Source organism: Manduca sexta, chromosome 10 (genome assembly GCF_014839805.1).
Source record: "Manduca sexta isolate Smith_Timp_Sample1 chromosome 10, JHU_Msex_v1.0, whole genome shotgun sequence".
Classification (NCBI taxonomy): domain Eukaryota; kingdom Metazoa; phylum Arthropoda; class Insecta; order Lepidoptera; family Sphingidae; genus Manduca; species Manduca sexta.
In genome coordinates this window covers 8232513-8244949 of record NC_051124.1, presented here as the reverse complement: position 1 = coordinate 8244949, position 12437 = coordinate 8232513, and the positions used below count along the sequence as shown (strand labels likewise).

Here is a 12437-nt window from a genome sequence, read left to right as displayed (position 1 = left end):
CATGACTAAACAAAAATACTTTCCAAAAAAATACGAAAGCCACGACAATAGCAATAAAAAAATCTCAAATATCTCCGATTCGTAATTTTTAGTTTTAATACGTATATTTATATCGACTTACGAAACGTTGGGTTAAAAAAAAAACATTTCAATTGTATTTTCGACTAACTATACATGTAGAGTTCGTGTCTCGTCTGGTATGTTTGCCAAAATATTTGAAAAATCGCCAGTTACGTAATTACCTATTATTAACAGTATATTATACGTTCATTCAACTAACTTTTCCCGTGACTTTGTGTCTGTATTATTGGCAAAAGTAGAAGAATCAGCCGTAATGACTTTTTTATTTACTTCATAACGATTAATAAAACCTTTACTGACAAGTTTTTACATCAAAAATAAATCTTGATAAATTTTTATTCCTCATTTTGGGATAAAAACCCTGCAAATTTTAAAACTCTTGGTGCCTTTACCAACGTATCACATTTTATAGAAGCGCAGAGAGTTTCGTATCGTATTTATATATATATTTAATTAATTTTAGAACCGCCTCGGTCTCCACACTAGTGTTTAAGTTTACGCCAACGTTTCGTCACCATTTACCGTTGATTTACAACATAATATATCTTAAAAGTTTCTGACCTATTTGTTACAACGTCACATTAGCTCTTAGGTAAAGATTCTTTAGTAATATCTTTCAAATGTCTATATTTCGTTGTAATCTTCATAAAAAGTATCTTAATGCGATCCATATTGGCATTATGGAAAATTCCTAAATGAATAGAATGATTTATTACTGATCATAGGGTTTTGTAAAGTCGTTTATAGTATTTTTGGAATTGCATTTTTAATAATTATGTACATGGTCTGGTTTTGCAACAACAGTAAAGTTATTATATCTTGTCTAAACGTTGATGAAATCGATTTTTAGAATGATACAGTTTCTATATATGCTATGATTGCAGCATTGCAACGTCACACGCAATAAAAAAAAAACTCTAAAATGGTAAACAAAATAATTTAATAAAAATTATGGAAAATTCGTTGCGACTTAGTATCATTATAATAAATCCTTTAATTTAAAGAATCAGATAAAATATTTTATATTTCAGAATTTTAATTCCAGCTTTACTAAACAAGTTTCACTGAACCATATAGAACAGTAACATGATAGGGACATTTGTAAAACGAAAAATCTAGACGTAAGAGACGACAAACACACTGTTTAATGAATTAAAAACAACTTCTAGAATGTAACGTTGTTTCTATTTCTAATCAGTCGCACATGTATATTCGAGTGAGACTTCTAAATGATCCGAATCTAAATGTTACGGAGCTCTGCCAAATGTTGGGATGTGACAATCATCCAACAGTGTTTCGACCTCTCTAAAAGCAATTATATTTTACGCAATAGTTTACATTTAATAATACATGCAATTTGTCCGTTTCGTTTGTTGATCTTTCGCTTACATTTCCACGTCCCGTCATTTCCCCCATAAAATTAATTTACTGCTTCGCAACACGGGTCATTGTGGAAGATGTAACCAAGGCTTTAAAAAAATTGATGACTTTTTTATGATTCCTCGCCGTTGAGATTCGAATCGCGTACAATCAATTTGTGTTAATCACCCTATTGTATTGTTAACAGTAATTCGTTTGTAAATCATATCGGTGTGACTTACTCTGATGGAGTCGGACTGGTCCGTCAGATTTATCGGAGGTCGGATCGGAGCGACCCCGACGCAGCAATCACAACACGCCATTGTTAGATGTGACCGTTATCGCACCACGTAATGCACGTATTATTTTGCAAAAAAAAAAATCAAGCAATTTCACATTGCGCAACCATTGCCGTACGGTTCATGAAACTTTTCATCAATTCACTAAACACTGATGGTCCACGTTAGAATTGAGTTCGCTTGTTCCGGGCAATCGTTATACGCTGCGGCGGTATTTGGCGAAGATTTCAAGTAACTCGTCACTTTCGCTACAGTCTTTTGGGTACTGACAGGAGAGCAGCGAGCAGGGCTGCCCGACGTACAATGAGTTAAAAATACCGCTCGAAGATGCGCTGCCAACTCGAAATCGTTGGCGGTTGAGATTGGGACAATTCGAACTTTGAGACCACGATACGAGTGTTTACCTTTGGTGTATCACTTTCCATATATTTTTTTTAATTGATCATTTAAATTTGGAATAGTCGATAAGGATCAAAATAATTGAGGTGAAAATTGCTATTTACAAAGTGTAGCAGTTGTAATGCCACCGATCATAAATAGCAGTTTTTATTGACTTTTTATATTATGCCGGGCATTGTACGATAAGTTTGCGTAACGAGTCATTCAGTCGTTTGCATTTCTGTCTAATCCCAATAAATGAGATGATTTAATTCTTGATAAACATGTGTAGAAAATAGATAATCTGTACGATACGTTCGTATAGCAACAAATTATGATTATTGTAACATGATAATAAACAAATACCTATTTGTTTTGCTTACAAACGTAATACGAAATGAAAAAAATATATTTGTTTCGCTGTTTACATTTAAATGCATGCATGCAATATTCCTTTATATGATATGCATTGATCACAATTTATAAATATAAATATTGAAAAACTATACTGCAGATTTGCAAAAGTGTTCTGTAAACCAAAACAGTAAGAAAATTCGTTCATGCAACGACCCGTATCATGTCCCCCAGCAGTAAACGGTATTTATTATACACCGTAGTACACTCCTAATGTATTCCCATAACCACCATGTTTCATTTACACGTTAAACTACCAGCAATCATCATTTAAGAATCCCATCAATAAGTAAGAAATTAATTACTCTCACGTAAAACCATATTAAAGACAAAAAATACAACAATTTACAGTTTATGCATACAATAACAGCTACTGCTAATAACTCTCCAGTGAATGATCACAACAATCAAAGCGGCAGAATAGGCACACTTTCACACTGTAATTACAATCAACCCACCGGCTCCAAAAGGCTCTGCTCGTGCAGCGTCACGAGCGGCTTCTCCGGCTTGGGTCTCGTGCTGAGGTAGAAGGCCGAGGCAGCAGCGACGCCCGTCAGTGCCAGGGCGCCTGCTGAACCACCTACCATCCATAGGTACTGGTCGATCTCGCTTACTGTAGACAATAAATCAACACTTACATTATAACTATATTTAACGTCCTGGCACAAATATGAAACGACTCATATCGAAAGTGGAAGATTTTGAAGGGCCATATTATCATAAATAGATTAGCGTTTTTGATTGCGTTTGTGAAATATGTAGCTATATGCCTATTTAGGGCATTAATTTGTTTGCATACCGAGAACTACGTAGCTCAACTTATATATTTCTTGTAAAAATACACTCCGATGAAAATTTTGTTGTCGAGAAAAATTATGTCATAAAAACTGGTCCGATAATTCTAAAGCTATTCAAGATTATCGGTTGGCTCATACTGGGCCGGTAAAAGCTAGTTAACTACGTAGTAAATCTCGTCAAATGTACCGAGCCGCGTTTAAATGTCTACACAATTACAATACGAAATCACGAAATTATATGTTACACCAACAGAATGAACAGATTAAATCGCAATTTAATTATATTCACCGTACATGACACATGGATATAATATTAATGGTGCGGTGCATCAGTAACAACAATTGGCTGTGTTTTAATAAATCGCCAACACCATATACGGATTCGATAATATTGCCGCTATAAAATTACGACAAATATCATTGAGACAGGTACTTTCGATAATGACCCGACTGGGTTGACCTTCATTGTCAATCTGAACGTGGCTAATGAAGATTGAAGTCCATCGAGAAATTTTATTTCCTCGTCGATAAAAAAATATCGACCTCTGGGAACACGTTGCGATAACTTAATTATGATTAAACTCGACGTATCGAAAAACGTTTCGTGCTTGTGTGTATTGGTATTGTATGCCGTATTGGTAAACCAGTATGTCTTTTTCATATATATTCATTTGTTTTATCTTAAACTACTCAGAAAATGGCGGATTCCTTAAGCTTGAATCACATTCACGTTTCCCACGAAACTTAGGAAGGCCGATACCCGGATTGCTGCATGGTAAATATATAATACTTATAAAACTATTATGCGATGCATGACTAGCTTTCATGAAGTTAAAAAAAACTAATAAATAAAAGCGAAAAATTACAAACCAGTAATTACGGCTACCACAAAGATAATACAATCTTATGCACAAGGAAATGTCAATAAGACAACTTTCATGCAGCCAAGCGAGGAGTAGTTCCTGGACTATAAACTGCGTGCAATCTAGCCAGTTTAGAAAGTGGAAACCGGGGTGCGCGTGCGCAGACGTCGTATTAGCGCATACGATTTCTCGGGATTCTCTCGCGCTTTCCACTGACACACTTTTCCCTCGGTTCACGACAAAAATCAACATTTCTACAACCTCTGGAACTTGCCTATCACTTAAGTGTATATTTTTTTTACTTTACCAAGATCCTTTGTTTTGAGGTATCTAAGCTCAAAATTATTTACTAAATAAATTCACTGTTTATATATGAATCACATAAATAGTTAACGAATTCGATGTTGATAAGATAGGCTTTTATATCGTCTGCATGACGGTCACTACGCAGCTAGCAACAATACATATCTACTCTACCACCAAACTGAGCTCCTGGTAGCTTAGAATCTAACATTCGTACGGAGGCAATTTTTATTAAAAGGACGGCAACACAGAATTATTTTTATAAAATAATTTCACTCTACAAACACAAAGGGAATTTTCGAACTAAAGATATTTGTGAACGACTAACCAAAAACTAGCCACGATAAATGTATGTGAAGTGAAGCAAACCCAAGTAAAATTAGGCACAGGGCTACACGAATCGCAAAAGTCAATGTCGTAATCAACATTTCAATCATTAGAAGGGCTCACATATAATTTGAAGGTAACGTTTAAGGTCGCATTGCTGGCCTCGATACCTTGTCTCTTGTATAACTGAAGGTACTTGTCGATTTCAAAAGTTAGAACCTTGGTGCTCTAATTTCCCCTCATTGTGCATTCAAAGGGCGTAACAAGCATGACGGCCCTTGCAGGGCCTCTCGGTCTTTTAACAATAGAAGCAAATAATCGGTTATTTTCATTAGATGATATCGGTTCCCATGGGGCACGTCAGTATTAAATCTCGTTTAAACTGTCATTGTGTGCAAAAATGTTAACAGAGTCGTGCGAAATTATTCACGTCGCACCCAAGCAATACTTCATAATGAAAACAACGACCACGAGATTCCACTGCGTCTTTAATTATATATTGAATAAATGAACACCGCGCCGACCTAATTATTCATATAATTGTTAATGCTAATTTGATGTGTCTCGGAGTAGTTCGTTTGGAACTAATAAATTATATCACTTACAGCTGTTGCATTGGTTCCACCAGATGGTTTTTTCCCGTGCGTCTACATCAGTCTTCTTTTTTTCCATTGTCTTTAGCTTCTTCTGAATCTTCTGACATTTTTCCTTAACACTAATTTCAGTCTTGACATCAGTTCCAGTTTTCACTTTGTAATTTTTAACGTTAAAACCGAACTTTCCACTACCCATCTTGTTATTTTTTCACTGAGTTTTTGTTTATTAATTTACCATTATATCGGTATGTGCGACCGCATAATCATTGTCATCGGTGTCTAAGACATTCTATATCGCTGTTGAATTTTAAAATGTTAAATTTCATACGAGACGCGTTTAAACCGTCAGTCGTGTGTCGCAAAGATATTCGGTATCGTACAAATTTGTCATGACATTAATCGAAATCCATAACACAAAAGGTTTTTATAAAATTATCTCAAGGCTTTGGCCTTGCAGCGTTCAATAACACAAAGATTTTGATAACCGATAGACAATCTAGTCTGAATTCTGCCTCTTATCAAATTCGGGCCGTGGTCATTGAACGGATTACGAAGATATTACATTATTGAAGAAAACATGAGTGTTTAACGCGCAGGTGCTGGCGACGCCTGTCAGTCTGTACAAAAATGTATTGCTTTTAAATTGCCTGAAGGTTTTCGAGGAAGTGGCGACCGCAACAATTTACGCGGCCACTCAACTAAATCGCAGACATTTACCACGTCAGTGGAGCGAGACCTCTGGACGCTGTACCTAGCATTATCTGCTCGATGACCAAACATAAGCACTCAATTTGTTGTGTCACAAACACTTCTCTAAAATAACGACCGCAAATTGTTCCTATAAATAGAAAGAGCCGTTGCGAAAAAACTACTTCAATCATGTTCAACTGCATATATACCTGTTTGCGCAAGTAATTATCAATGGACAAGTAATGGGTACTAGTTAATACATCGATTAAGTTAAGACGAAATGCATGTTATATCATTACTAATAAGTATATTATCTACATTTTTGTAATACTAATTATATTGCCACATGCAAATCGAATATTAAGTTTTCAACTTAGTATAGAAATAAGAATTAAAGTAACCTCTTTGTGGTTAAGACTCATTATATTCAATAATAGAGTACGGAAACTTTATGCAAATGTATACACCGCATGAAATATACATACACCTTGCAATCTCAACAAATTATAATTCACTTAATGTTTCACTTTTTGGGTTAACATATTTAACCAAAAAGCATTGTTAAGAGTTGCGCTTCGTTGACTCAAACATATAAATGCGCAGGTGTAACAAATTTCTCGAACGTATTATTTAATTAAATTGATAAATCCAAAGATATCCCTTGTCTGTCCGTCCTTCATTATCAACAAACAGCACTTTCCATTGGCAACATTCGATAATTTTTACATAGTAAGTCATGTACGTGTGTTTTATCAATTTCTCGATCGGATTAGTCTAGCTATCAAGGTCGACTTAATCTTACTATAAACTGAACAACAATTTCAGTACCTATTTATTTCCAATAGATAAAATACTTTCTACTCGTACTTAATTTGGAACATTAATACACGAATTATTAACTATCACAATACAATATAGAGGCAAAACTTTTGCAGTTATCTTAGAAAATGATTTCTAATCACAAGTATAATTGCTAAGTTCTAAGTTTCCTCTTTTAAATTGCTTCAAATTATTTTTCAAGGAACACAAACTGCAGGTACCTACGCTACAATCTTTTGGGACATAACTGGGCTTAGTTCGGTGACGCAAGTGGCCCTATGAACATAACTTTATGAATACAAAGTGCGTAACACTAAGCACCAAATCCTCGAACAGCAGTTCTCACAAACGCAAACTTGTAATCTCTCCATCGAATGCGCGACGCCGCGCTGACCTAATAACTTGGGACCGCCCACGCCACCGAACAAACCAATGTGCAGGAACAAACAACTTGATTATTAATTTCGATATAGACTCTCGCGTGCTCGAACACATTTTCATACAAGCATAAGGATCGATAGAAACGTAAACTATAACGTTTCGTCGTTGCGAAACCGATAGAATTATTTATTAGGTCGACATTTAGCGTCATATGGCCGGTGTTTTGGAAATACTAGGTGACTGTTCGGCACAGAAATGATGTGATTTGTAAACATGACCTACTCGTGTGCATGTTGTCGATTTCACACCTCAACCGCTGAAAGTTGTTAGCATACACTACACCAAAACACGACCACGTTAACACAAATATATTTGTGGCTCTAAAAAGGTTTGTTATTCTTTCATTCGCTATCTAATGTATATTTTGTTAAAAGTCATAATCGAAACTCACTTAGAAAAGTAAGCAGCGAGTTATTGAAAAGCTTTCGTGTTATTGCGGTGTCGTTTAAGCTCATTATGCCAGTACGTGTCTATGAAGCGTGGCGGTCACGCTGGCTCGCGCGCTGCTACCACAACTCGCACCGATAGGGACTAATAAAATTGACGAGTATTTCCGCTATCGGCACATTCACACCTAACGGTTGTTCAGTTTTGATCTGGTTCACGAAACAATAAAATTACGCGTCAGCCGCGGAAACGTGTTCCATAGTCCTATTCAAATGTCATCACCCCCTGCACGCTGCCACCGAAATGTCATAGATAATAATCAATTCATCATAGCGTGAGCGGATCGCGATGTGACGTCACAGCGTACGGTACAAAACTGCAACGTGAATCGATCTACGTTAGGCATTCGCCACGAACGTAGTATTAGACCGGCCAACAACAAAACGTGAGGTCAACGAACCCTGAACGCAGCGTGTTTTGATAAGGTCGCCAATTCGCCATCCGCCAATTTTTTCTCCGAGAGAACAGCAGTTACAGTTAAAAAAGTGGTACGCGGTCAAACCCGAACCGTTTTAATTACTTCATAGTCACGTAGTTGTAAACCGTTAATGGAAAGTGATATGACGAATAGACGAAGCGGACGAGGTTTTTATTCAAACGCGCCGTTTGTGAAACGACTTAACGCTATGCATTTTGTGGTGCGGTCACATATCATCCGATTTCACAAAATCAAAACAAACATGTCCACGTATCGGCGTGAACACGCGTGATCGTACTGGCGAACGTTTTTATTATCATTCGTGTAAGTTAATGTGTCGATCGGTACTGCTTTAATGCAAATTAAACTATCACCATTCTGCCCGGCGCTACGCGGGTACTTTCCTAAACAAAAACTTATTACAATTGCATGTCCCAAAATATCAACTTTTAACATAAAAATACAAAACATGAAGCGGTTGCCATGTCTAACGCTATCTTCAATCATGGAATAAAATTATAAAAACAACGTTTTATTGCATGAAAAAGCTATTACGGCCATTTTAATTCCATAGACCGTATTTTATTGACCCGCCGTGCAACGTCACAAAACGGTAATATTTCTCATGATTAAACACGTTCAAATTACTCAAAATGAACGGTACAATAATTGTCATCGAATATTTGACGATCCTATGACTGTTGAGGCAAATGTGAACGACTCTTTATTTTTTTTTGATCTATGAATACATCACTATATCCGATTACAATTGATCGCAGTTTTAAATTGTCAATCAATAACCGAATATATGTATTTAAGGAAAGCACTAATTCTATTCCTACTCCAACGTATATTCCTTGAATTTAGCTATAAGGAAGCGACCTACAGGTCCCGATCTGTTCGTCAGTTGAATTTGGCACAGGTAAGTACTAGCCGAACTGGTATTAACTGCGAATCTTCGACATAAAACCGCTATAAACCTTTCGTGCCTGACGTTACGCAAGCGGGTACCTATGTACGTACACGAATGCACTTCCTAGCCGGTGCGCCTGCGCATACAAAACTATACGCCCACTATGTGACTCACAGCGCGTCTACACACCGAGCGCTCGAAAACCTACTTATTATTGTAACTTGCGTATTGCTAACAACAATGATATTTATTACGACGTATACGAAAATTACAGAAAGGCAGGATGTCTTTACTGTTTCTGTGAACGTTTTGTATTCTATTATTAGAAACGTCTAAATGTAAATCTATTTCGCGATATGTTAATATTAAGTGCATCAGTCGAGTTTGTCGTTAATGTCTTTGATGTATAAAATATGTCGGTTTAAGAATAGAAATAACATTTTCAATGAAGTTAAACATAAAACATAAACGTCTAATCGAAAATGAATAACTTGAAATGTTAGAGGTTGACGAGACTGGCCATCACATCAAGATAAAAAAAAATCACGCAATTCGAATTTCGAATGGTTAGTCAAACGCCAGATGGTTCTGATGTATAAAAGGTGAAGGGCGCACGCTATTAGGGCCAAGCTCAAAAGAGATTTGGTCTTTTTGTCGTGTCCATACACGCGGTCCCCTTCGATTTATGTGAGGTAACCTTCGGAGCTAGTGTCAGAGCATCAAGGCAACATTGTATCATTTGTCTTCGTTACCGCGGACATTGCGCTCAGCACGGTGCAGTTTCTTTGGCAATGTTGAAGGTCTATGAACGAGATTGTAACTCGGTGCAAAACTATTGTAATTATTAAAACTGCTCGTAAAAATATCGTCGACTTTAACTTGTGTGACGTGTAGGAAACTCTAGGCATTAAACAAACACACATTTCTAAATAACATTGTAACTTTAGGTTATTGTCTAATCATGTTGAGAAACATACAGTCCCCTTTTATACAAGACTTGTATTTAAGTGGTTTTCAAGCACTCACGAGTACTGATAAAGGCACAGTTTACTACACGAACCTTTGAAGCAAAGTACAACCAGTCATGAATATGGTAAAATCGCTTCCTATATGGATGAAACTATTAAATATTACTGTCATTTTCCTCAAATAGATCGTGAAGATATTGAACAAACATTTTCCTGTTGTAGAGCAGGTGTTCCCGACTCCGCCCTTACGAGCGGCCACCATTTATCCCCATCCGTACGATAGACAATCTCATTACGCATCTAAATGTTTTACTCATAACATGTGCTCTAACGTGGCTAATAAACTCGGTATGGGGGAAAGAAATAAAGGTTATTTTTAGATATAAAAAAATATAAAATTGTAAAAAAAATAGTGTTGGGTTAAATTAGTGTCAAAGAAATAGAAATAATCATATTAAAATTGGTCAGTACCGCCCCTTAATAACAACGAGTTAAATATCCGCCAAGGTATTTCTTGGTAGTCCGAGCCCATGGTTCATACGGGTAAATACCATTAATGTAAGTCTTGTTTATCCTTTTATAGATATCCAAGCATTTTGAGACGGCAGCATTCAGCGGAACGACATTTTACGATTTGAACTCGTGAGTCATTGTACTTAAGAGATTACTTATTCTGTATGCACTAGGTTTGTGTGAGTTTAATAGACAAAGACTCCCTTTAGTGTGTTGCTGTGACCCAAAAACATACAGTGGCTATCAAATTTCTACCATAGAGACGAAGCGGAGGGCCAGTCGTGATCGCCTGGAGCACGATCGCCTATCGCTTTTTGTACCACGGTTGCTATTAAAATAATAATAGCCCCTTTACCGAAGCCCTTTAGAGTAATAAATGGTTATTCGGAACCCACATAATGTGGCAAATATGAGTTATGAGTTAGTTCTGTTTTACGAGCTCGTACGGCAACATCGATTCATGTGTCTCCAATATTAATTACAACTACTCAATATATCCCACATTGTCCGGTAAAATAAAGAAAACACTTGATTATAAAGGTATGACATAATGATAGGCCTAGCTTTAGTTGGTAAGATTAATGATGAAAATATTTGTGAACGAGTTTCTCTGATGCCTTTAGGTCGTCAGCTACTTACTACTTACAAGTAATGTCGAGTTATCTAAAGCCTGCAGCCATTGGAAATGCAAATTGCATTTTAATCCATACATAGGCATAGTAAAAAATCTTGTTCGAATATAAATATATGTTTAAAAAATTTCAATGCACTCATGTCTTGTTTTTAACATCCGCATAGCTTACGTTACCAAGTTAACTGTCTTTGTTATAGCAAAACCAGGGTGTTTTCAACAGGCCAACGTTTTGTCTATTTACCGCAAATGAAAAACCTCCAGCCAACCAACACGAGCATGTTTACGAACCGGAGAACAATGACATGTGCAATTTTATTACAACATCGCAACAATGACTCAAAAAATGCACAAAATAATAAAACTGAACACGAGGCAGATTGCGACACGCGAGCGGCGGCTCGTACACATCTTGCAAACACTATACCTAATGCAAACTGTAAACACAGATTTTTGTTATCACGTTTCGAAAATGTCGTGTATCGGCGACTCTGTCGAGAGTCGGTCGGTGACGCGTGCGTGCGCGGGCGCAAGAATACGCGCGGCCGTTGCGCCGGCCGTCCGTTGCGACAATGCGGTCCCATGTTACCGTGCACTGCCTCCCCCATTCTCTCTACTTAACCACCTCTCTCTTTTGAACGGTCCGCCTGTACCCACTAGCTGCACCTATTAACGACACAGACAAAACTACTCAAAGGACTCGACTCTATATGTAGAGTCGACGCGTGTTTATCAATATTTTGATTGGCGACTAATTAGGATTTAGTTAATTATCGACCGTTAATAACAGTACGTTTATCGTCATGCAAACATTTGTCGTGAGAATGTAAATCAATACGCCTAGAGAAATAAATTTAATTGGAAATGTCTATCGGTTAATTGAATAATTATGTGTGATTTCCTGTAAGCTAATCACAGATGTAGATATCGAAACAAAATTTAATCAAAAAATTATTTTCGTATCTATAATTTATTCCGAAAACCGCTGATGTTACCGAATAAAAGCTTATGCATATATTTTTGATAGTAACCTTTAGATTAATTTAGCATCTTGTAAATTATGACATCTCAAACGGTGCCCAAGGTGAGATGATTCAAGGTAAGATATATTCTAAAGGGTTCCGTATGATCAAAGATTCTTGCAGACCTAGTTTATAAATAAACAAACGCCTAATTGCCC

General features: G+C 36.7%; 1 protein-coding gene across 5 annotated transcripts in view; it reads right to left on the bottom strand.

Moving 5' to 3' along the window:
• The window catches only part of LOC115448298 (long-chain-fatty-acid--CoA ligase 5), a 31867-nt gene extending 19970 nt beyond the window's left edge, over positions 1–11897 (bottom strand). The window contains exons 1-3 of one of the 5 annotated variants that reach the window (XM_037437142.1): positions 11883–11897; positions 5427–5714; positions 2990–3144 (exon numbers count right to left, since the gene is read on the bottom strand). In XM_037437142.1, the coding sequence (XP_037293039.1) occupies positions 2990–3144; positions 5427–5613 (342 nt within the window). In that variant the 5' untranslated portion in view covers positions 5614–5714; positions 11883–11897. Of the gene's footprint in view, positions 1–1682; positions 2052–2989; positions 3145–5426; positions 5813–11684 lie in introns of those variants that run through there. The other 4 variants (XM_030175691.2, XM_030175692.2, XM_037437141.1 and 1 more) reach the window with 4 other exon arrangements.
• Positions 11898–12437: the final 540 nt, after the last annotated feature.